The 23,276-nt window shown below is 41.4% G+C and overlaps 5 protein-coding genes across 9 annotated transcripts in view; 3 read left to right on the top strand and 2 right to left on the bottom strand.

Annotated features, from left to right (window-relative positions):
- Window positions 1-138: 138 nt before the first annotated feature.
- Window positions 139-13,988, bottom strand: pik3c2g (phosphatidylinositol-4-phosphate 3-kinase catalytic subunit type 2 gamma). The gene is made up of 33 exons (XM_085462182.1): window positions 13,951-13,988; window positions 12,976-13,504; window positions 12,784-12,863; window positions 12,375-12,526; window positions 11,556-11,670; window positions 11,334-11,445; window positions 10,855-10,925; window positions 10,628-10,691; window positions 10,394-10,519; window positions 10,198-10,228; window positions 9,207-9,390; window positions 8,955-9,077; window positions 8,663-8,791; window positions 8,021-8,135; window positions 7,794-7,927; window positions 7,457-7,645; window positions 6,987-7,080; window positions 6,732-6,826; window positions 5,802-5,982; window positions 5,555-5,662; window positions 5,359-5,451; window positions 5,081-5,210; window positions 4,852-4,988; window positions 4,595-4,764; window positions 4,345-4,501; window positions 4,140-4,249; window positions 3,866-4,034; window positions 3,258-3,376; window positions 3,042-3,138; window positions 2,885-2,948; window positions 2,672-2,751; window positions 1,545-1,670; window positions 139-770 (listed from the first exon to the last, which is right to left on the bottom strand). Exons 2-33 carry the CDS (start codon window positions 13,411-13,413, stop codon window positions 618-620), a joined length of 4,146 nt encoding a protein of 1,381 aa, XP_085318308.1. The 5' UTR covers window positions 13,414-13,504; window positions 13,951-13,988; the 3' UTR covers window positions 139-617.
- A 439-nt stretch (window positions 13,989-14,427) lies between these two features.
- On the top strand, window positions 14,428-16,961 carry LOC146704804 (uncharacterized). 2 transcript variants are annotated; one of them, XM_085465148.1, is made up of 5 exons: window positions 14,428-14,558; window positions 14,745-14,943; window positions 15,042-15,067; window positions 15,148-15,256; window positions 16,633-16,961. In XM_085465148.1, exons 2-5 carry the CDS (start codon window positions 14,809-14,811, stop codon window positions 16,684-16,686), a joined length of 324 nt encoding a protein of 107 aa, XP_085321274.1. In that variant the 5' UTR covers window positions 14,428-14,558; window positions 14,745-14,808; the 3' UTR covers window positions 16,687-16,961. The 2 variants fall into 2 exon arrangements, with proteins under 2 accessions (XP_085321274.1, XP_085321273.1); XM_085465147.1 differs by having other exon boundaries at window positions 14,683-14,943.
- A 153-nt stretch (window positions 16,962-17,114) lies between these two features.
- LOC146704803 (protein Bouncer-like) lies at window positions 17,115-17,748 on the top strand. The gene is made up of 2 exons (XM_085465306.1): window positions 17,115-17,137; window positions 17,234-17,748. The coding sequence occupies exons 1-2, from the start codon at window positions 17,115-17,117 to the stop codon at window positions 17,709-17,711; spliced, it is 501 nt and encodes a 166-aa protein (XP_085321432.1). The 3' UTR covers window positions 17,712-17,748.
- Window positions 17,749-20,212: 2,464 nt separating this feature from the next.
- LOC146704802 (protein Bouncer-like) lies at window positions 20,213-20,645 on the top strand. Its single transcript, XM_085465146.1, has one exon. The coding sequence runs from the start codon at window positions 20,222-20,224 to the stop codon at window positions 20,606-20,608; it is 387 nt and encodes a 128-aa protein (XP_085321272.1). The 5' UTR covers window positions 20,213-20,221; the 3' UTR covers window positions 20,609-20,645.
- A 689-nt stretch (window positions 20,646-21,334) lies between these two features.
- reln (reelin) overlaps window positions 21,335-23,276 on the bottom strand; it is a 105,696-nt gene continuing 103,754 nt past the window's right edge. For 2 of the 4 annotated variants that reach the window (XM_085462180.1, XM_085462181.1), the window contains exon 64: window positions 21,335-22,786. In XM_085462180.1, the coding sequence (XP_085318306.1) occupies window positions 22,690-22,786 (97 nt within the window). In that variant the 3' untranslated portion in view covers window positions 21,335-22,689. The remainder of the gene's footprint in view (window positions 22,787-23,276) is intronic. The other 2 variants (XM_085462178.1, XM_085462179.1) reach the window with 1 other exon arrangement.

The raw sequence follows: 23,276 nt of genomic DNA, 5'->3' as shown, positions 1-23,276 counted from the left end.
CCCCACGGGCCAAAAAGGCAGAGTTGTCATCCTGCTCACACGCTCTCCCTCACCCCCTCATGCCTCCAGTCCCACTGGTCAAGGACAGTGCAGCTGACGCAGCCTGAGGGGACAAACACACTCAGGTAACAAACCGGCGGTGCTGCATCACCTCCTCTTTAATCTGTCGCGTCCACAGCCTCGGCGACGTACACGTTTACAAGGTCTGCTTTTTGCTCTCAGTAAAAACAAAGTCAAGTGCAAACGAAAGTGCCACAGTGATTAAAAAATACGTTTTCTTCATCCATCACCAAAGTAACATTAGAAAAACTAGTGAACAAAAGGCCTTCATTCGATAAAAATTTAGAAATAATAAATTCAGTGTCACACAGTAAACAGTCCGCTGTGTTCTTTCAGTCTGTTTTGTAACTTTATCCACACACTCCCATCTGGCAGTGTTTTCAAGTCTGGAATGGGATTAAGTTGCATCTGATAAATAGGTATAACTGGCATGCAGTTTTGTATACAGTGCATTCTTCCTCTTCTCAGGCATCTCCCTCTCAAATCCATGAATGTGGTCCCTCACTTGATGTGGTTGCACCCCCTGCTGGCAGTTAGCCTGCAGTGCAGCTCTGAGGTCAGATAGCAGAGTTTCCGAGAGGGAACCAGAGCTCCTGATTGAGCAACTTTTCGTCCAGTTTTATGTTAGTTGCAGCCACAAAAGCCTTCTTGCTCTTTACTACCACTTCCAGGACTATCCCATTCAGCTGTGTGACCGAAGTGTACTCCACCTGTGAGTAGGAAGGAGACACTTTAGTTACCTAGCTTAAGATGTGGTTTTATAATTCTAAATAAGAGGTTATAAGAGCCTATAAATTTGTGGGAATATGATGGTTAGTGGGTCAAAGATCATGTTGTAAATCAGACTGCAGCAGCACAGAAGGAACTCTCATTATAATGAAATATATAAACACATTCATACATTTAGTTATAAGTCAGAGTGAGAACAATTTATCTGAAGAAGTATTCAAAACACAAAGCAAAAGAAAAACAAACTTTTTTTTTCATCACAATTAACTGTACATGTGACAGCTAATGCATGATGACAAAATCCAGCTCAAGGGTTCAAGGATGCATCATCATATTAGGTGAAATTTGTGATTGTGGCTGTACTGCACAATTTCTTTTTTGTTGTTTTTTTAAACTAAGCACTTCAGTTTAGAAGTTTAAGTGAAAACAAATTACCCATGTGAAAGGCACGCAGACTAAAAGTATTAAGTACTATTAGCTGATTTTCCACTTGACGCTACTCAGTCGATCACATTTTTGGATTGCCTCAGATAGCTTGGAACCCCAGCCATATAGATATTAAAAAAAGCACCTGGTGCCACGTACTACCACCTAATGGAAAACCCAAAAACTTAGTGGAGCTGAGCCAAGCCAAGCCACTATGTACTAGTGGAAAAAGATTATAAATGTACAAGCTACCCTGTAATACAGCTAAGTACCAAAAGATGTCTTGACTGTGTCTAATCATGGATAGAGAGGAGGAATGATGGCACTACCAGTTCATTGAAGATGGGGTTGACATTATTGCGGACAATCTTTGTCTTCCTCTTGGAGCGCCTCCGAGGGTCTGGCCTCAGGTATGTGATAACATAGGCATCAGGGTTAGAACCGTTCGGGTGCTTCTGTTGAGGAGAGGCGAATGGACAGGAAGTCAGAGGAGAATGAGCACGTGCCACAAGTACACTCAGTCACATGATAGCAACTAATGCATTTTTGCAAACTGCTGAAGATTAAACTGAGCTTCAGAATGGGGACGAAAGGTGATTTAAGAGACTTTGAATGTGGGGTGGTTCTTGGTGCCTGATGGTAAATGACCTGGTTCTTATAAAGCACTTTTCTACTCTACCTCAAAACTCAAAGAACTTGCCTCATTCATACAAGCACTTTGTTTTATGGCTATCTAGCATTTACACTAGTTGTTTTCCGATGAATGGACCGGAAGGTTGGTGATTCGATCCACCATCCATCCAATTAGTAGATGACCGATTCTATCTCCCGAGCCACAGACAATCACTCAATCCAGACAGGAGTGTTTCAGAAACTGCTGATCTGCTTTTTCACCATGTCCTTCTCTATGGTTTATAGGGGAGGTTCCAAAAAGATAAAGAATCTAGTAAGCAGCAGTTCTTAGGACACAAATACCTGGTTGGTATAAGAGGAGAATAACCTCTGGTAGTTCATGATGGTGTAATGGACACGATCGAAGTAAGGATCCTACAGCTTAACACACTGTGACACAAAACTTAAATGATCTCAAACATTTTTCTTGAACGTGACAATGAGTTCACTGTACTCAAATGGCCTTCACAGGCGCCAGATCTCAGTGCAGTCGAGCACTTTCGGGATGAGAGATTCACAACATGAAAGTGGATCTGTGTGACACTATCATGTCAACAGGACCAAAATGTCTGAGGATTATTTCCAGCACCTTGTTGAATCTATGTCATGAAGAATTAAGGAATTCTGAAGGCAAGACGGTCCAACCTCATACTAGTATGACTAAGTTAATGAGGTGAACCTGATGTAGTATCCAGTGAGTATATATCTGATATAGAACCCTAACTATACATGCTTTACTCTTGCTAAATGCTGCGGGACAGTAATAAGAATAAATGAAACTCACAATGTTCTTCAGGTGTTTTATCATTACAGAGAGCTTGTAGTTGACGTAAGTAATGTAAAGCTGGACCTGAGGCTGCTCTTCTGCAACAGATAATCACACAAGTGCAATTAGATCACAGCAAAGGAATTTCTTATAAATAAACTAATATCACACTTTTCTCAATATACCACGCAATCAACGCTCACATTCACATATTTTTTCCATTGTTCTTACCTGCACATTTTGGACCTCGGTTATGTCCTGGACCATCCAGAAACAAGCTGCAGACAAATTCATTCTGCGGGTGGCAAATTGAGATACTTTTCAAGTTCAGCTCTAATGGGGAAAACAGCTAATCACAAAGGACTACTAAAGCAGGGAAGAAACTCACTCCTTTGCAAGGTCCTTCAAAAAGCTCTTTTAGGTATTTATTCAGCAGAGACATCTTCCTGCCTGGCGTGAATGACATCTGGTACCAGCTCGGAAACCTTGGAAGCAAAGGAGTGGAAGCGAAGTCATGCATCTAATTATGTAATTACTATGAGAACGAGCTGTGCAACAAAATATAATACATGAGAGCAGGATTTATGTTAATTTATTCACTCACTGTGGTAGTGTTGATTCAATAAAGTGTTTCTGCAGCTCCCTATGGATCAGCTCAAACTGTCCAAATGTTTTCTCACTGGTCAGAAACCCATCGTCAATGGTTATCCTTAGGTCATAGAGCTGCAAATCAAACACAACCAATTATTACATTAGATAGAGACTACAGGAACTGTGTTAAAAGCTTCCAGGGAGATTGTTTTAGTAGCTTAAATCACTGCTCATATGCAAACTCCTTTATTTTCACTGCATTTTTGCAAACACCTGAATCCTTGATCCTTGCTGTTATTTCTACTATAGACTGAATGTGACTAGAAGAAGAAGCACTTGACATCAGGACAGCTCTTCGGATCAAAGAGTAGTAAATGCTTACAAATACTCCTCACCCAACCCTTGGGAAAGACTTTATAAGCACAAGACTGCCTTCTGACAAGCTGTAAGTGACAGCAAACAATCAAAAAAAAAAAAGTGTGAATTCGCTGTCACTTCCAAGTGTTTTATTGCCTCCTCCAGCTATTTGGGCCTAATAAACAGCCCTTTAGTGCATCAGGTAAAATCTATTTTATAATGGTTTGTTTTGTTACTGAGGCCAAAGTGCAGTTGCAGGCTTACCACATCTTTTCCCTTGGCAGAGTATCCCAAAATGACAGCTTCCTGAATGTTACTAGCAGGAGCAGGAGCACTCTCCCGGGGCAGGGTGCCCTTTGTCTTGGGTTGAGCAATGTTGTGTGCCAGGAAGTTAAACTTGACTGCAACACAGTCCATACTCTCCTTGATCTTCCTACCACAGGTGTAACACAAACAGCAGAAATTAAATGCAAGTTTGTTTATTTGCGGAAGGATTATATGTATTCTTAGGAAGACGTTGCCACACACGTCACATTACTTTGTAAAGAAGGAGGTGGCCTCCAGATCAGTATCGTGAGGTCTGAGGTTGTTCTGGACGTACTGCAAGTCATTAGAGTCCTTCAGTTCTGGCATTCCTGCATGTAGCATCTGGAAATATACACAATGGGTAGAAACCTGTTTTACGGGATGTTTTCCGTTCTCAGACAGAGTTAAAAAGGGACTGTAATGTTATTTAGTCTTACAAGCTCCAACAAGCTGAGTATGAGTGCAGAACGCTGTCTGATTATGTTGTAAGCCTCACAGCAGAGCTCCACGAAGCGATGCAAGCGTTGAGGCTTCTGCCCTCCACCAGTGATGAAGTGGTGCATCTCAGATGTAAAGATGAAGGGAGACCGGTCCCTATTATTGAGCAGGAAAATGTTTTTTGTTGCTCATACATAACAGCACTCTGTCCTTTTTCAAAATGCTGCTTTGCTTGACTTGCTGACTTGCCTTTTAACACTTCCAAACATCTGTGCATTGCCCATTATCTTCCCGAAGTCAATGTGGAACATGTGCCCACTTTTTTTCAGCATGATATTGTCATTGTGGCGGTCGCAGATGCCCAGGATGAAGGTAGCAACGCACCACCCGGCACACGAGTGCAGGAAGTTCATCACAGCCTGCATATAAACAGAAAGTGTTATGCACGAGAAAGATGGAGCAGTGACAGTGCATCGTTAAGAAAAGGCTTTTCAGATGGTCTTAACCTTCTCGTAGTCTTCCTTAGTTCTGTTAAACATGTGAAACCATTTCTCCAGAGTGTCCTCTCGGAGGCTTCCACCCAGACCCCACTCTTTATGAATCTTTGCCAGGGTCACTGCCTCTGGTATCACTTCCACCAGACCTGACAAGCATAAAATAACAAGCTTTGGAAAAACACAAATTCCCAGACTATTTATGGACGTTCAAAAGCACAAACAAATCTATCATACTGACCCCGAGCTTGGCCTGTAGAAATACACTTGTAGGTGATCATTTGTAGATCGAGTCCCTCTTGGAGCCACACTCTGTCCATCGCACGGACAATCTGAAGTACCAGCATGTCCTGACGCAGGTCATCTCCTGTCTGAACAACACGTTTAACTGAGATTTCCTTAGAGTGTCCTCTAATATTCAGAGCTATGTAATAGCAGTTTTGAAACAGATTTAATTTCCCTGGAAGACAACAAGCAAAAACACAGTGTGGATCGATCCAACTGCATATCATTACTCACCTTGCAGATAACATTGTAGTTCTTGGCCAGAGGGTCAATGCAGATAAATGGGATCCCCAGAGGAGCAGCAAATGAGCTGTGGACCTTACAGGCCTGGAAGTAACACATCAAAGAGTAAACACCTGAAATAAAACGTTGCTGTGTGTTTGCATTAAAAAAAAATACTGATATATGATGTGGTGGGTAACAATCTTACTTCTAGCTTCACTCCATTCACACAGACAGCAGGATCTAGTGGTAGGCAACAGCTGATCCCATCCTTAAAGAAGTCTTCAATTCTCCACCCTGTTTTTTTCAAAGTACTCTGCAGACAAAAGAGCAAAGCGGGAGAAAAAACACAAAAGAAAACAAAAAATTAAATGCATTTCTTGTACATCGACAGACACGATGATTACAAGGATTATAAGCCAGGAAGTGAATGCACCAATGAGTTAATTACGGACCTTACGACGAGCCTTGTCAGTACTGCGAATGCCACTAGCCACCTGTACGAGCACGGCCATCAGCTTGGTTTCGCGCTGCAGCTCCTCCCTCAGTGCTTGGCCGCAGCACTGCAGCAGGGCAGCGTGAATTTTACTGAACCAGCTCTGGTAGTGTTGGTCATTGCGGGCATCCTCCAGCAGCCTGACATTATATTCTAGCATGAGTTGTAAAGCTTTGCATGCATGATGTTGTCACTTACTGCCTAAAAGCATCATAGAGGTTGAACCTAAACACAGTGAGTCTAGAACTAAAAGAAATAAGGTCGACTGATAAGTGAAGCATCTTAACTGTGTGTGAAAGCCAGTGAAGATTTGCTTTGTTAACACACACCAGAATACAAAGGCAGTTTCCTAAATTTCACCTCTTTTAGCGTGCACAAAATGTACTTCTTTATATATTTCTGTGATCATATTCAATGATATCAGCTCTAAAAATAGCAGCTGCATTTTTATACCAGCTGGTATCTTTAGATCTCTTATTGGGAGGCCCATTATGCAGTGGGCGGTGCACAGTGTCAAGAGAGAAGAGTTAGCGGGAAATCCTGCAGTTCCTCGTATGTTATGGAAAAACTAGTTTAAGTCATGTCACACAACCCTTTACAGTAAGAAAGACATAGCTTCTATTTGTACTATTCAATGAATTCAGGGGGAAGAAAATGACTTGGAGTAAGATTTCAATTTGATAAGTTTTTATGGACTTGTTCTTATGTGATCACTATTTGATCACAAAATCGAGTAGAGTGAAAAACTGTAATAAATAAATCAATATTTTATCAGTAAAGACAGAAGTCTTTCAGCTTTTTTCATGTTAATATGGCAATAAACATTTTCACCTGAATTAAATGCCAGTAGTTTTAGTATTATTCCTCATCAGTTTAGTGTCTGACTCACCAGAAGAGCTGCTGAGCGATGCGTATGTTCCTAAGTGATCTCTCCAACAGCAGCATTACCAGGGGTCCATCCAATTTCCACTCATTCTTCAGTGCCTGCAGGAAATGACCACTCATCAATCACACATCAAACTACTGAGCGTGCAAAGTGTGCCACCAGTTGTCCAATTTATCATCTGAAAAATTTAACTACTTCAACATCATATTTTTTTTGAGATCTCCTTTGAAAGGTTTGAATGTGTGTTAGTTTGCTCACCTGGACCAGCTGTGGTAAATACACCTCCAGATCCCCATCTGGTATCTGCTCAAAGTACTGAACGGCTGTCTGTCGTACAGTCTGATCATGAAAGCTGGAAGTGAGATCAGTGGGAAAGGGTTCAGATCATTTTTGTTTTAAATGAATGAAACATTAACCAGATATCCATCAGTTTCTATTACAAAAGTTCTTTAGTGTTTATTGTCTTGAATTATGCGCTGTGCTTCATTTATGATGATAATGTAGGTGGCCAGGAATATTAAGAAGATTAAAGAAATGATATTCCAGATCCAGGACGATCAGTGTTAGGCTAAAGGAAGCCAGAACCAAAGACTACGCTGACCTTGTTTTAGGGTACCCAGTTATTACCTTGTGTTAGTTGAACTGATAACTACTTTCATATGTTGTATAAATTTTTTGGTCAGCTTTTCTAAGTGACAGCACTTTATTTTTGCATGTAAACGCTGTACCTGTCGCTAAGCAGGAAAAGGGCTTCCTCAGGTAGATAGATAGCCCAGTTCTCCAGTATGGTATAGATTTCTGTCAGGTTTTCAGGATACCAGTGGGAAACTCCGCCCAGCAGCAGGTGGAGGAACGTACTTTGTTTGTCGCTGCTGTGACGTTTCGTCCACAGGAAAGCTTTCTCATTCTCTGTAAGACTGGTGAAAGAAAAATTATTTTAGGAATGTGTTGCTTGACAACAAAACCCTGGAAGCAATCTTGAAGAATTACTGAGAACTCGTAGTTCAAGGTATTTCTGACTAGTCCTGTTCTCAAATGACTCAGGAATTAAGTCATTCTACTCACAAGCAGAGACAATGCTTCTTTGAAACCTCCAGCATTTTCTTTTGCAGTTCCTCACAAGCCTGTGTGAACAATATTGACCCAGGGAGTGCAATGGGCCTCTTATACTCCCACTCAACCTGGTCTTGAAACTGAAGCTGAGGGAAAAGGTAAGAAGATAAAGAGTCAAGGAATGTGGTGTCGTTTTGCTTTTTGATCAACAGAGGGCAGAGCTGTCCAGTATTACTTACGTGCATTATCACCCCAGTGGCTTGTCTGTGGCTGTCAAAGAGGGCAGCGGACGGAGGAAAAGACAGCTCAGCCAAAGTAGACATACAGAGCAAGACGGTGCCTGTTACGAGAGTCCTGCACACAGAGAGAGAGAATACACTTATTGCAACAGAACTACACTGAGCTTGTAAAAACACAACCAGCCTTTAAACACATGCAATGCAAAGCAATTTGAAAACTGTTCTTGCACAGTGACATGTTTCCATCTGTTGTTTTGAGTCTTTAAAGTATTAAAAGAATGAAGCACTTTCATTTTAATGCGTGAAAACAAACACAGAGATAGTGGAACTGGGGTTTCCTCAGTTAACACCAATACATGATTTAATTCACAGTTGCATATACTCGCCAGTCACTTTATTAGGAACACCTGTCCAACTCCTCATCACTGCAAATATCTCATCAGCCAATTAGGTTTAGATTTTTACAGCTAAAATAGCGCTGTTCTGCTTGAGGTTTCTTCCTGTTAAAAGGGAGTTTTTCCTACCCACTGTCTCCAAGTGCTCGTAAAGTCCAATGAGTGTGCATATGAATTTTAAACCAATCCAAATAGACACAAAAACTTTATAGGTGCTATAGAGATGTAAGCTTTAATGACAACTTACCTATCGCTGTAAAGAGGTAGTACAGCCCACGATAAAAGCTCAGCAGTTTTGCCTTTCTTGGAGCCCTTGAGGCGAAAAGTGAGCATGGACTCATAGGGAAGCTGATTTATTGAAACAGGGAATACTATCCTAAAAACAAAGAACATATAGGTTATATATTATTCATTTACACGCGTTGTTTGTCTTGCAATTATTTTACATTATCGTACTTTAGACCGGTTGTAAATGAAGAAAGAGGAAGTTGGACGTGACAAAATAAAATTTATTCTTATGGGCACTATCTAACTCTTACATGCGGTTACACTGGATTGTGTTTCCGTGTGACAAGGCAGTGCTGATATTTTCACAAACTCCACTGTCGCAGAGCTTCCTTCCGACGTACGTCAGCTCACACGAAATAGAGAACGACTCGTAACTAAAAGAAGAGGAACAATAAAGAATCCAGTGAATATCAACGGTGTGGTTAACATTCATGCTTGAGCGCGTGAATTGAGTTTGTGCATGCATATATAAATATATAAAAATACAATAACCACACACGTACATGTCTACCCAGATGGGCTGTAGTTTGTAGAGAGCAGCAACTTTGAGCTGGAGGATGTCGCGGTTGTGGTCTACGTCACAGATTTGCAAGCTGCTCGTTACCTTCGGGGCACTGAAGTCTGACTGGAAGTTTTCAAAAAACACCTGCAGCAGCTTTTGCAGCGCCTCGTGGAGAATGAGCATGGCTGGAGCACAGATAATAAACATCACTTAAGAGAGTCCAACTTTTTAGTAGAACCTTTACAGCAAAATTTGATAGCTGAAACATTTAATAATGATCGTCATTGCTTTATGTAGATGTATCAATAACAGGTGTAGTATACCAGAATTGTAGTTTGCTCTCTTTTTCCTTTGGCATTGATAAAATGCAAAACATGGCACTGAAGCAGTGTTAGTAAAGAGTAGTGTACATATAGCACCATGTTTGTGCGCCAGAGGCAAAACTGATATGTCTGACAGTGGTCTTCCAAAAATTGTAAATATTTAAATAACAAATATGTTTTTCAAGTTTTTGAGCATATTGAGCATGTTGTTACAAAACTAAAAATTCATAACCATGTAGGTTGGTGGGCAAGTTTGTGTTGGGAGCTCGGTTTCATATCACACTTCTTTCTTCACTCTGATCCAATCATCTTCTTGTCTGTCACATATAGTAAAAGCTATTTCCTGCTCTTTAAAACTCTGCTATTTTATCATTCTGCCTTTAACACCATTATTTCCAGGATCTTTTACCCACTACATGCCTCATCCTGTCTGTTATACAGACACTTCTACTATTGACACTAATCTGCTCTCTTTTTTTTGATTGGAGTCCAGTCACCAACGCTTCAATGAGTAAATAACTTGTTTCACTTTCAAATAGATTCTCCTTATGGAAATAAACCTGACGCCCAAAATAATCTAAAAAACTTCTTTGCTGTCCAGCAACAACAAAAAGTTTACAGTAAATATACACCACACACAACCACACACGTACCAGTATAGATACTCACCATCTGCACACTCACTTATCTCTTCATGACTCTGCAACACAAAAAATGAAACATCTGTCATTTTTAATGTGAACAGGCATTTTTTGCAGGTTTTTAAAGGTACAAGAAAAACGATGAGATTGAGGCAAATTTTGCAGGTTAGTGTGATACTAACTTCTATTTATACTGATGGTTCTGTTTCTGTGATATAACCTACCAGAGGTCTTGGGTTAATCCTGTTGAGGTTGCCAATGGCATCCTCCAGTTCTTGGCACGTGACACCACACAGAAGGTTGCTGATGGTCCGAGCACGGCTCACAATAACACCAATATTCACCCCAGACTGCAGACCATAATAAGACGAGACACAAATGAGGAGAAATATTGGACAACCATGTATTGAGAAAGAAAATCCACTAGCTGCTTTTATTTATTTATTTATTTTACTGACCTTATTACTGAAGAGCTCTTTTGCCTCTCTACAGTAGGTGTTGAGCACACTCTGAAGACTCAGCCTGAGAGGGGAGGAAAAAGTGGAAACAAAGTGGTAGTAAAACCAGCTCTCTTCATGTTTTCTGCAAACAGACACCATCTGACTGTCTCGCCATCAAATAGCTGTCATTGTTAATGAAACTACTCCTCAAAGCTGGTGGTATGCAGTGCTGCTGGTTGTCTTACTTGCTGGTGTTGAAGACGAAAGCAGAAGCAAGGAACCGGAACAGCTGGCATGCAGTGTTGTCATCCACAGCCTTAAAGGGGGCGACATAGATCGGAATGTTGGATTTTTATGGTTATGGTGTCGCTCATATGTGGACAACTTCCATAAATAATATCCAATATGTAGCTTATATAAAACATTTAACTAATTACACGACAGTGAACATGCATATTTTGTCTTTTATGCATTTAAATCTAAGCGCACATCGGGTTCACCTTTATTCTGTTTACGTCTTCACGCTAAATGCCACCAGTCATGGCGTCATGTTTACACAGAGCAAAGTCAAGAGCTCAGGGTGGAGATTTTTACAGCTACAATAGTTCTCACGATAACAAACCGGCCAGGGAACGGGAAGAGTTGTACATTGTTTCAAGACTTGGGACGAAGCGAAAGGATCCTTTCTGTAAGAGGAAATGGAAAAGGACCTTGAGCCACTCACATCTCTGGCCAGTCCACGTTTGATGCTGTTGATGTTTACCAGTCGGACGGGGACTTCTAGATTAAGCTTGTAGTAGATCTGAATTGTCTCGTGCATGCCGAGCAGCTCTTCACTAAAGGCAGACCAAAAAAAGAGTGCATGGGGCGCATTACACCACATTAAACGATGCAGGTTTAAGAGGACGTCATGAGCTTTTGCAGTAAAATCTAGCAATAAACTTACTTCTGGAGAACCTCCTCGGAGTCGCACAGTTTTAATACGCAATGCTCAGATTGGTCAGGAGGGATGTCTAGAAGCTGGGAGATGTCCTCGATCAGACTCTTCACTGTCCTGTTCACTGGATAAAAGATTAGACTTCAGAGACACCACACATGCCAACATATGAAGAAACTTATGAAGCATTTATAGATATTACCTACAAATGACCCTGTTCAGCACAGTTTCCTGGGTTGCGAGGTTGGGTAATAGCTGCTTACTTGACTGCTGATAAGTCTGTTAACACTTTATGCCAATTTTACCACTTATTTATTTTTTTAAGTTAGAAATATCAATAATGCATAATTTCTAAAACAGACTACGAGTAACAAGCAACATTTTATGATCATTTTTCCTGTTTTAAATTCATTTAACTGCCACAGAAACCAAAAGACGGAGGAAGAAACAAATGTTGTTAAGTTGTCTGCAGATACTTAAGGACAGACAAAAAGCAAGAAAATTGATTTGTGGTTAAACTTTGCAACAGAAAATATTATTACATTTGTGTTAGACCTCATTTTCAGTAAAGACCTCAGAAAGATGCTTAGCCCACGTTTCTGCCCAAATACCATGTGTGATGGCTGCACTGTCATCTCAGAGTCAGTGCATGATGACAGAAGAAGCTTTGCAGTGAATTCAGTGATGGGTTTTAAACATTTGAATGTACAAATTGCACTATTGTAGCCACTTTTAAAGGATTTCTCTCTCTCCAGTATTTTGTGACATTGGATGGGAGCTGCTGCTAGCTAACAGAAGCAAGTGAACTGGTATATATACAAATGCTACCTGAGGTGGGAATGGGGATCTGGTTTTGGTCCCACACCACACTGATAGTCACCTCGACCTGCTGCAGCAGAGCACGGTTGATGTCCAGCAGTCGACCGCATACCAAACCGGAGTTGTAAAGACTTTCTGTGTGCTTGTATTTTGACATTAAGCTGCCAGAGACAGTGAAGAAAAACAGGTTGCAAAATTCCAAATGAAAGTATGATTGCGATTAGAAACCAACTGGAACTACAGAGGAGCCGTCCAGTAGCAAAACAATTGACAGTAAATACACAGCATATAAGATTTAAAGTCCAGTGACTAATTTTGTTTGCCTGATTTCTGTCATAGTAAAGGAGAATATTGTAAACAAAAGCATTTTATAGTCATTTCATTTCCACACAAGTTGTTTTTATGGTCATTTTCATACCTGGCAGTTGCAGCAGAAAACGAAACCATTGTCTTGGTGCTGCCCTCCGGAGTGTCTATGAGTGTGATGGCCCATATATCCTGATGAGGAAAAGAATACAAGAGACACTCTTCAGTCTTCTCTCTGTATTTTGGGTTTCGATCTTGAACATTAAGGAGCTTTTTGTCTACAATGAGTATTGGAGATGCTCACTTGGTTGCATACGGTCTTGGAGCGAGTCAGTCTTTGAAGAGGCTCGCTGAAATCACAAGAAACCTGCTTTTTGAGTCCCGGCCTGGGAGGAGGAGGAGGAGGAGGAAGTCGAAGGACCTTTTCTCCTCTCAAACATTCACTGGGAAGCCTACATCTTTGTAGATTAGGAGATCTTGGGGGTACTGGGGGGCGACCAATGGTGCTCTGCTGGTTGGTATTTCCAGGACCTCCGATCTCAAAATTCCAGATATCATTTCCAGGTTTAGGCTGGGTTAAAGTGGGGGATTCTGGGATGTCGTACAAATTAGGCCCATCATTTTGTGATAGGTCATCAATGCTCTCATACAGGTGTATTGCTTCTAGATCGTCCCTCAAAGGCATGGGGAGATCGGTGTCGCTCGCATCTTCTCTGTGGAGTGTTTCAGCTGAGCTTTCCATTACATTTTATTCATGTAAACAAGTTTTTCTGGATGCTGGTGTTTCACACTCCGCACGGCCTTCATTCACAGCATGGCAGAACAGAAAAAACCTATGTGGTGGTATTATTAATAATGACAAGTTAGGATACTTAATGACTTACATTAGAAAATGCGAATTGTTGAAGGTAGGGCGGGTTTTATGAGCAGAGTCTAACTGAATCTGAAGGTTCAGGCTGGTGTAATTATTAACAAGCTTTCAAATCTTAACAGGAAATCCAACAGAGCACACCAATAAGCCCACAACAATGCCTTGTTATATATCAGTGACACCACAAATAACACATTATGACTTAAATTCTATTTTTAGACAGTATAAAGCTGAACAGCAGGGATTTTTGAATTTAAATCAAACTCAAATCTAGCCTGGTACTTTTTCATATCACGTAGTGTTTTCCCTTCATGTCACAGAAGGTCCTCTATAGTAAAATGTTAAGAGTAGCTGTAAATAACAAGATTTATCTTTTGCAAATCCACGGGTATATTTTTGTGAGCTTACCGTAAAAGCTCTGATGTCCGGCGTGTATCCTGTTCAAGGTGAAAGCTTGAATGAAGCCAAGCCCAGCCAGTTAGACCTGTAAGAAATCTGGAAAGGTTTGCTAGCTCCTCCCACTGTTCCTCCTCTTCCCTCTCCCGCGTCACAAAGTTGCCCTCTGCTGGACAAAACTGTGTATTACATATGTGTGCGTGTGCTGTTGTTGTACAGGTGAACTAATTCCAGTTAGTTCTTAGTCTTACATTAAAATTTGAAAACACAAAACAATCTTGACTTTTCATTGTATGTTTCAAATGCTGATTAGATTTAATTTGCGTGTGTGTTTTTCACGAGTTAACCAATGGAAAACCATATGTGACATTAATTTTCAAAGCAGCATCACTTCTGACTTTACTGTATGTGTTTCAAAATGTTTTAAACGTGATCATAAACATGGATAAACACGTCTGTCCAGTTCAACTAACACACTGGAATACACTGAATACACTCCTCATGGAGGAATGCTATTGAGCAAGTTGAGATACGCGATCACTGTGTTTCAGTGGGTCACAAAGACTTGAAAGGAGCGAGAACGACATGCATGTTCAGGTAGTCCCCAGGTAGCACATAAGGTAAGAATACATTTAAGAAAGAAAAACGCACATATGTTAAAATGCGTCGCTGTAGTATCCTTTAATCAGCCGCCTTTTCAGTTCAGTTTGAGGCACGTAAATATTTACTGTACTGTACATACAGATTTGCTGGATCTTACATGCCACGGCGACATTTGTTTTTGCGTCTTTCTGTGGGAATGAAAGCAGAGGCACGGCACTGAATGTGTCACACAGGTGCGCAGCACAGACGGCTGCTATAAAAAGGACGATGGGGCAGGAAGAAATGCATCCGAACCACACAACTCCCCATATTTCACCAGTACCCAGCAAACCTGTATTTCCTGGTTACTATTCACTCATCCCTTTGGTTGTGCTCATACTGATTGGATGTATAGTGGCAGTGGTAAAAATGTTTATTTACTTCTGCACAATTCACTTTCAAAATGATGTCTTACACATCTATTATAATTGCACTTCTGTTTGGCTTGTGCTTCTCTTTAGGTTGTTTATATCAGAAGAAAAATGAGGTAACTCCTGAAGTTGAAGCATCATCTTGAGCTCGGTTTGGGCTCTTTTATGTTCAGGTTTCTCTTTCTCTTTTTTTCAGATTGGATGATTTGCGGCATAGGTTGATTCCTTTGTACAGCTACGACCCTGCAGAGGAACAGGAAGACTGGGGTGATGCTGGCAGGGAGGATGAGGATGCGGAGCTCAATGTAGGCTCATTCTTCTAGTAGATTCAGATGAGTTAGAACGAGACTTTATATGTTTGTTTTGATTTTCATTTATGTACTGTCACCATTAAGAATCTTTGAGTTCAGTATTAAAGCTTCTGTTTCCAATTGGCAGCCACCCAAAAGAAAGTTGACAAAGTATGGGACAAAAGAGCTCAAGTAGATTGAGTCCAATAAACTCGACTGGTTGTTATGTAGCACTTTTCTGCTCTACTTGAGGACTCAAACCACTTTATACTACAAACCTCATTCATTAAAACAGCATTTTTTTCTATGCGGATGTGCTTTCTAACATTCACACTCTAATAAACGCATCAGAAGGAACTTAAGGATCTTTCTTAAGGAGTCTTTTAAGGACAATGGAACACCCAGTGATTTGAACCACAAACCTACACACTGGTAGACAACCCACACTATCTCCAGAACCACAGGCACCCTAAACTGGGTGGAAATAGATAGCCACAGAATGAAAGGGACACCATTAATACAAATACAATATTTCCATCTATCTAAGTACTTATGATGGCATGTTGGAGATTTAGAAACATGCCCAAGCGCTCCTTGGCATGCAGGGATTGAACCACCAACCTCCTGATTAGTAGATAACATTCACTACAAATACAGGGCCTTTTAAAACTACACCTGTCCATGTTAATTGGTAAATTTCTATAATCAGTCACATACAACAGCTCTTGTATCATTTGTTACCATGTTAGCATCTTGCTAACAATTTGAACTGTAAGTTATTCTTCAGCTGTACTTTTTCTGCAGCTAGCGGCGTCTGTCATTTATTGTCTACTGATTTGCTTTGACTGGTTAATACTTCTATTTGAATCTGTTTGAACTGTGCATGTGCTCCCTTTCTCATTCTTGGGCTAACTATTTCTGCCCATTACTTTTGTGTGGGCTGTGATCCATGAGGTAGCATGGGTTGTCTACCAGTTCCAAGGTTGGTGGGTTAAATCCTTAGCTGCTCCAGTATCTTCCAAAGAATCCATGGGAAAGATACTAAACTGCAAAGTCCTCCTGATGTACTCATTTGAGTGTGAACATTAGATAGAAAATGCGTAAGCGTAGGGAAACAATTACTATTGTGGATGAGGCTTATAGTATAAAGTTCTTTAAGTGTTTAAGCAGAGTAGAAAAGTGCTATATAAGAACCAACTAAATTTGATTCGTACTTTAAAATGTCACCTTCAGTACCCCTGTGTATGATTCACTGAAGTACATCACCAGTCACATAAGTTTTAACACTTCGATTACATATTTTCAACTTCACACTCGTACCCTCATTTCCTGTCATACACGTGGGTGGTAGTGACCATTTCAGCTTATGTAGAATTTGATTTTCTTCACAGGAACCTTTGTACAAGAAGGCACAGCTCACCATTTCCTCTGGCTACGCAACATGATCACAAATTTCAGAAGAAACTCATTTAGGCAAATAAATCTTTATTTGCTGTACATGCTGCACAGCAGCAGCTTGTTGCCTGGATTCAAAGTGTATATAGAGGTTGTGGTTGAAACGTGACTTAAAGCAAACACCAGATGGCAATGTAACACTGCCTTTTTTCTTTCTTTTTACCTCAGCTGAAATTATTTTTTTAATAGGCTGCACAGAGTTTTATTTTAAAGGACAAAGCAAATGTTCTTCCTTTGCAATAAACTGGAAGTTTTAAGTTTGAAAGGTGTTTGTGTGAATTCGTGTGTTTCTTCTTTCACATGTGTGCGCAATGACATTTTAAAGACACACCTGTTTCTGATTAGCAATCAGAAGCTGGCGTTTTAAGGTTGCTTGAGTGGACACGTTCTCACGTTTGGTGGGATTTTACAGACAAAGATGGGATCGCAAAGAAAGACCAGGTGAACAGCACATGCATGCAAATAACTAAGAACCATAAATGCCTTTAATTGAAATATTATTTCAGTATGTATTGTTTTGGTGTGAATTCACATTAGTCTGGGTATCCATCTGTTTAGTCCATGCTGCTTCTTGATCTCCATCCTGCTGGTCTCAGCTGCGATCCTCCCAGCACTGGCTCTAGATAGCCTGCTGTGCTACTACTGTCCTCTGCAGCAGAAAAGCAAGCCCTGCCCCCAAACCACCAGCCAGTGTATGCCCGACCAGCGCTGCGCCATCTCCACAGGCAACTATGGCTTCTTCCACATCTTGTCTTCTCAGGGCTGTGTGGACAGTAAACTCTGTGGCTCCCATAAAGTCATCTCTTACCAGGGAGTCAAATACAATGTCAGCTACACATGCTGCTGTAAAAATCAGTGTAACATCCCGCCCAAATCTGACAGCAATCTGAAGAAGCTACTGGATTTGATTGCATTAAAGGTTGATCATGTCGGGAACACAGATGGTCTTAAGGAAGAGCCTTTGGATTCATGTCCAAATAACACAAGAACAACAATACCTGTCACTGATGCATAGGTACCTGTATTGTTGAAGACTGGGGAGAGTCCTGTTAGCCACTGGCACTTAAATCTTCAGAAGATGAAAGGCATTCAGTCAAATGTCTAAATCTCAGTCATTACTTTAAAAAAAGTTTGTATATATTTAAAAAAAAAAAAAAGTATGATGTATTGTGTGACTTGTATTTATGCACCAGAGAGATGGACTTGTCAACCATCTTTCTGTAATCCCTATTTCCATATACATGTGTTTAAAAAATAAAAGCGCTGGCATGATCAAGCTTCTGTTGGTGTAGCTGCTCTGTGTGAATTTAACAAGCAGGTATAATCGAAGGTGTGGCCTGTACAGCTGGAGTCAGTGATGAGATTGGAGTTCAGCAGGAGAAGCTCTGAAATGTTTTGGCTGGACTTAAAATCTCTTAAATGAGGTGAGACTGTGCGAAGAAGTCTGGTGAGGAACTTTGTCGCATGGAGTCACACAAACCACCTGCAACTCAACACCTCAAAGACTAAGGAACTGGTTGTGGACTTTGGGAGGTCCAGAGAAGGTCCACTGCCGGTTCAGATAGAGGGGGAGGAGGTGGTCAACAAGTACAAGTACCTCGGGCTGTGGGTGGACAATAAACTGGACTGGTCATGCAACACAGAGCACCTGTATAAAAAAGCCCAAAGCCGACTGTACTTCCTCAGGAGGCTGAGGTCTTTTAACATCTGCAGGAAGCTCCTGAGGATGTTTTACCAGTCAGTGGTTGCTGGAGTACTTTTCTATGCTGTGGTGTGCTGGGGGAGCAGCACAGCAAAGAAGGACTCATCCAGGCTGGAGAAACTGATCAGGAGGGCTAGCTCTGTGGTCGGCATGAAGCTGGACACTCTGGTGACAGTGGCAGAGAAAAGGACATTAAAGAAACTGATGGACATTATGAACAATGCTGGGCATCCTCTGCACACGGCCATAAACAATCAGAAGAGTCTGTTCAGTGACAGGTTGCTTCTCCCAAAGACAAGAACTAACAGACTTAAAAACTCCTTTGTCCCACACGCCATCAGACTGTTTAACTCCTCTCTGGAGGGGAGAGGGAGGGGAAACAGGAGGACAAAGGAGGGGGGAACAACTAAGCTGTAGTGCCTCTTCACCTCACTGTGCAATACTTTTGTTAATAGTCAATGGTGCAATAGACCTCAATACTTGAAATGTGCAATTCACTTGTATTTTTATTTTTTATTCCTATTTATTCTATTTATCCCCTTCGTATATTTTATTTATATTTGTCTCTGTATTTGTGTGTGTGTGTGTATATGTTACTCTGTAACTTCTGTCGGTGCTGTGCTTTTGGAAAGCGAATTTCCCAGAGGAACCCACCCGAGGGATTAATAAAGTTTTATCTTATCTTATCTTAAGCTTCACGCTAAAATTGTTCCTGCATTTTATCGTCAATGCTGGAAGTAGTCTGAATGTGATTATCAGAGGAAATCCTTCACACCAATACAAGACATGGTGAAATTTCATACTTACTGCACAGCTGTACAAGTTGACCGGTTTTAAAGATGATAGCTGTGAAGATGTTGTTCATCTGTTTAATATAATGGATTTAAATGGCACTCACTTTGTTTCATGAATGAAAATAATAGCACAGAAAAATTCAGCAGCAATGTTTCTTTCCAGTAATTACGACCCATTATGACATTTTATCTGTGAGCTATTTAACGTGGTAAATATAGTATCTAAATTCAGCCTTTACCAAACAATAGAAACTTGCAGCTAACTAACATATAAATTCGGCTAAGGGGCCAGTGACTTATGAATCCTGTCACTTTCACTTTTCAGCCTCTTGCCAGGTGCTTCACTCTGCACAGCATTACAGTTTGTTGGGAAAAAATGGCTTCTATGAAACTGTGGAAAGATGTTGGTACTGAGGTTTTCAATTTGTTTTTCGGTTGGTTTTTTTGGGTTTGTTTTTTTTTTTAGCACTTTGAGTATCAGAGTATCAGTTTTTCATCAGTCCACTTATTTACTGCAGGTGGTGCTGGAGCTCATCCCAGGCGGGTGGGGGGTGTACACCCTGAACAGGCCACCAGTCTGTTGCAGGGTTAACACAGAGAGACGGATAACCACACATTCTCACATTCACACACCTGCAGCCAATTTGCAGTCACCTGTTAACCTAATGAGCTTGTCCTTGAGCTGTGTGAGGAAGCTAGAGTGCCTGGAGAAAGTTCACTGTGTTGACCAGAGTCACTCTGGAGACAAGTGTCGTTTAGTCCAGTTATATTTAGGGGAAGGAGACATTTCTGCAGCTGAGAGACTTCCACTAACTGGTTGGTTTGCATAAAATAAATCTAATTTTTGAATGGCTTTGCAACCCAGACAGAAAAATGCAGTTGATTTATTGATTTAGTGAAATAACTATTTAAAATCTCTTTTTACCAGTGGCCTTTCGGTGTAGATTGCAAAAACTAAACCACTGTGGCACTAAGTATGTGTTTTACCCAAAGTTTAACAGATGCTTCTCTTTTCTTTGCAGCCTGAGCATGTTGAAGCTCCTGCATATCACTGGTTTGTGGCTTCACTTCCTCCTTCCCTCTGTGCTCTGTGACAACTTGCTTTGCTTCTACAGCCCCATGCTGGAGAAAGACAAGACACCCGAATTTGTTGTGACAGAGTGCCCTCCCAGTAAGGTGTGCTTTATGGCAGATGGCCGCTACGGCAACCACAGCGTCCTGTCAGCCAGGGGTTGCATGGCAAAAAAAGACTGCAGCCAGAAGCAAAAAGTCCACTTCAAGGGGACAACCTACACCGTGAGCTACAGCTGCTGTGATCAGCCGCACTGTAACTCGTGCCTGAACATCGCACTGGAACCCCTCTGTCTCACTTTAGCACTTGTAACAGTGTGGGTGATGGTCGGTGATGGTTTGTGAATACAGACATTTTGATGAACATGCTCAGAGGACTTGCTGCAGCCCGAGCCTGGAGTAAGGCTGAAGGTCTGCAGTGATGTGGTGAACACCCAGTCTGAAGACACTGAGGTGTGCACTCTGGTGAAAGAGAGATTTTTATCATAAATGTCTTATTAAATTTGGCTACATATCCAAGACATACACCACCTCTTGCCCATCATCATCAGCCAGGTTCCAGCCCACTACAATGGTTGGATCAATGGCTTATTTTCTTTAAACAGGTGCTTTGTTTTTATAGGTCTCTGAATAAATAAATAGTTGAATAAATTATCAAATTTGATTCCTTTTGAATGTTTCCCACACTCTTCTGTCACATACAAAGTCACACAGATATGGGGCAAGGATGGTTATGTTCTGTATTTTTCTTATTGTCATAATTTTACAGAAAATCAAAACAATTAACTGCTTCCTGCTCTCACGTGTCAGTTTCCAGGGATTTCTTTATCCCATTGAGTTCTATCACTGAATTAAGTAAACATTTAGGAGCCGCTCACTGGCTTGCATCTTTCTTTACTACTGATATGTACACAATAGATAATTTAGATTCAGCCATACATGGCTTTAAATCTTTGTTGGGATCTGAGAGTGAGAGACACAAATGGGCAAAGGAGAGAAAGTCTAAAGCAAATAAAGTCCAGGCTTATTTTGCAGGAATGAAAGAGAGCAGCTGAAGCAATGTGTACAGTATGAGGTTTGGACAGTTCTTTATTTCCCTTTATAAGGCTGCTGGGTCTCCCCATAGTGGATATACATATATATACAGGAGATTGCTATACTGAAGTTACACTGAGGGCAGAGGGTCCATATTACACAGACTTCAAAAAACAACACTAATAGAGCCTCACCTCCAGGTATCAGAAATCAGCAGAGAGAGGATGGGGTGGGGGGGAAACAGCACAAGAGAAGAGGGAAGTGAAGGGAGAGGGGAGATGATGCAGTCCGAGAGCCTGACTCGACTGCCTAATAACTTAACACTAGAAAAAACATACAGATTTCACGCACAGTGCATCTTAAATAGGTCACGTGAAGAACCATTTACCATAAATATCTGTATTTTTCGGGAACCAACATATATAAAAAAATGATTTAAAAAAACAAAAACAATTGCTGTTCAGTCTTTATTTTTCTTTTTTCTCTCTCCATATTTTCTCCTTTCCGTCGTCTGCAAATCGTTCTTTTGCTTCTTCTTCATGTGGAGCCGGGGCTTTTCTCGCCCCGCCCCGATGTGGATAAACGAGGAAAAGGAAACAGAACCCAGCACAAACCGACCCTCCCCACCCCGCCCCCTTAAAAGCATATGAATTAGTATAAAACGAACGAACAAATGAACAGAACACCACAGTCAACTCATCACAAAAAAGAACCCACAGACACACAGAACAGCAAGAACACAGTACTTTTTTTTTTTCCTTTTTCTTTTCCTTTTTTCTTTTTTTTCTTTTCTTCTTAGGGCTTGATCACCATCACTCCTCCTAATGGTCAGCATCATCATTGCAGTCGTTCTTTCCGGGTGTACTTGTTGGCAGCGGTGGAGCGGTCCTCCCACCCGGTGGCTCAGTGGAACTGGGAGGCTGCTCTCCAATCGGCTGGTCAGTTCAGCAGTGATATATTATCTCTCAATTTCACAGTGTGGCAGGAAAAGAAGGGAGAAGGTGAAGAAGGGGTAGAGGGAGGGGGCTGGGACCCAGAGGGAAGGGTAGAGCAGGTGGGAATGGGAATCGGAGGAACCACAGCAACAATTACAAAACAACTAGAAATTCCGACCATCCCATGGGAACAAGTAAACAAAACAGCCTCTTCACTCCTTCCTTCTGAGTTTCAATCCAGCCGACCCATGGGTTTGGGAAGGCCTTGATTGGCTGGAGCGTAAACTGATTGGATGTTCCGTGTTTGTGGCAGAGGGGTCGGTAAAGATGGGCGAGGGAACTCTAAGGCTGACTGGAATCCACTGGATGGGTCTCAACAGGATGAGAATAAGGATGGTGTGTGGCAGGTCGATGTGTGGTTGGCACGTCAGAGGATGAAATCCCTACTCGCTGGGTTCAAGCACGGCGCTGCAGTGCCCGCCTCTTGCGGCTGTAGTAGTGACGCATGCCGGTCTGTCTGGCAAAGTTCATCATGTAGTTCTGTTTACGTGTGCTGCAGGGATACAAAGACAGTAAAAAAAAAAAAAAACACAGAGGGAGGGAAAGAGGAGGGGGTGTGAACGTTAGCGACAGAGTAAAGAGCTGCTGCAAAAATCACACATTCCCATGCACGCACTTGAAACCATGCACTCACACGCACAAATGGCCGAATGCAGCTTCCGCACTCTCTCACATCCGGAGTCATGCTGGCTATTTTTTTTTTAAGTCACGTTTCAACCACAACCTCAAACACTCAACGCTTGCATGGATCCCACAGCTCAGAGAATGGGTGGCGCTACTCGATTTCATTACACTCTGCACAAATGAGAGGCAGCTAGATGGTGAATATGGCACTACAATTAGCTACATGTATCCATCGACTAGACCAAATGTAACACGACAAGACAGAAGACACAGGAGTCTACAGACACACTAAAACATACTAGGGAGAAACTCTGACACTGAGTGTTTGAGGTCAGAGGAAACAAAATAATAAGAATTTT

The sequence above is a fragment of the Copadichromis virginalis genome, linkage group LG7 (assembly GCF_057382275.1).
Source record: "Copadichromis virginalis isolate Kocher_CV1m ecotype Utaka linkage group LG7, C_Virginalis_male_GT1.1, whole genome shotgun sequence".
Classification (NCBI taxonomy): domain Eukaryota; kingdom Metazoa; phylum Chordata; class Actinopteri; order Cichliformes; family Cichlidae; genus Copadichromis; species Copadichromis virginalis.
Note: the sequence above shows the minus strand (reverse complement) of the source record. Positions and strands in the feature narration are given on the sequence as shown.

What these genes read in the sequence shown, in the direction of transcription:
- pik3c2g (XM_085462182.1), bottom strand. Translation starts at nt 13,413, where the DNA reads ATGGAAAGCTCAGCTGAAACACTCCACAGAGAAGATGCGAGCGACACC. An exon ending in CCAAGACCGTATGCAACCAA is followed by an intron (nt 12,864 to 12,975) that starts GTGAGCATCTCC and finishes TTTCCTCATCAG; the next exon opens with GATATATGGGCCATCACACT. An exon ending in TAAAACACCTGAAGAACATT is followed by an intron (nt 1,671 to 2,671) that starts GTGAGTTTCATT and finishes TCTCCTCAACAG; the next exon opens with AAGCACCCGAACGGTTCTAA.
- LOC146704802 (XM_085465146.1), top strand. Translation starts at nt 20,222, where the DNA reads ATGTTGAAGCTCCTGCATATCACTGGTTTGTGGCTTCACTTCCTCCTT.
- LOC146704803 (XM_085465306.1), top strand. Translation starts at nt 17,115, where the DNA reads ATGGGATCGCAAAGAAAGACCAG. An exon ending in GGATCGCAAAGAAAGACCAG is followed by an intron (nt 17,138 to 17,233) that starts GTGAACAGCACA and finishes AATTCACATTAG; the next exon opens with TCTGGGTATCCATCTGTTTA.
- LOC146704804 (XM_085465148.1), top strand. Translation starts at nt 14,809, where the DNA reads ATGGGGCAGGAAGAAATGCATCCGAACCACACAACTCCCCATATTTCA. An exon ending in TATATCAGAAGAAAAATGAG is followed by an intron (nt 15,068 to 15,147) that starts GTAACTCCTGAA and finishes TCTTTTTTTCAG; the next exon opens with ATTGGATGATTTGCGGCATA. An exon ending in ATGAGGATGCGGAGCTCAAT is followed by an intron (nt 15,257 to 16,632) that starts GTAGGCTCATTC and finishes TTTTCTTCACAG; the next exon opens with GAACCTTTGTACAAGAAGGC.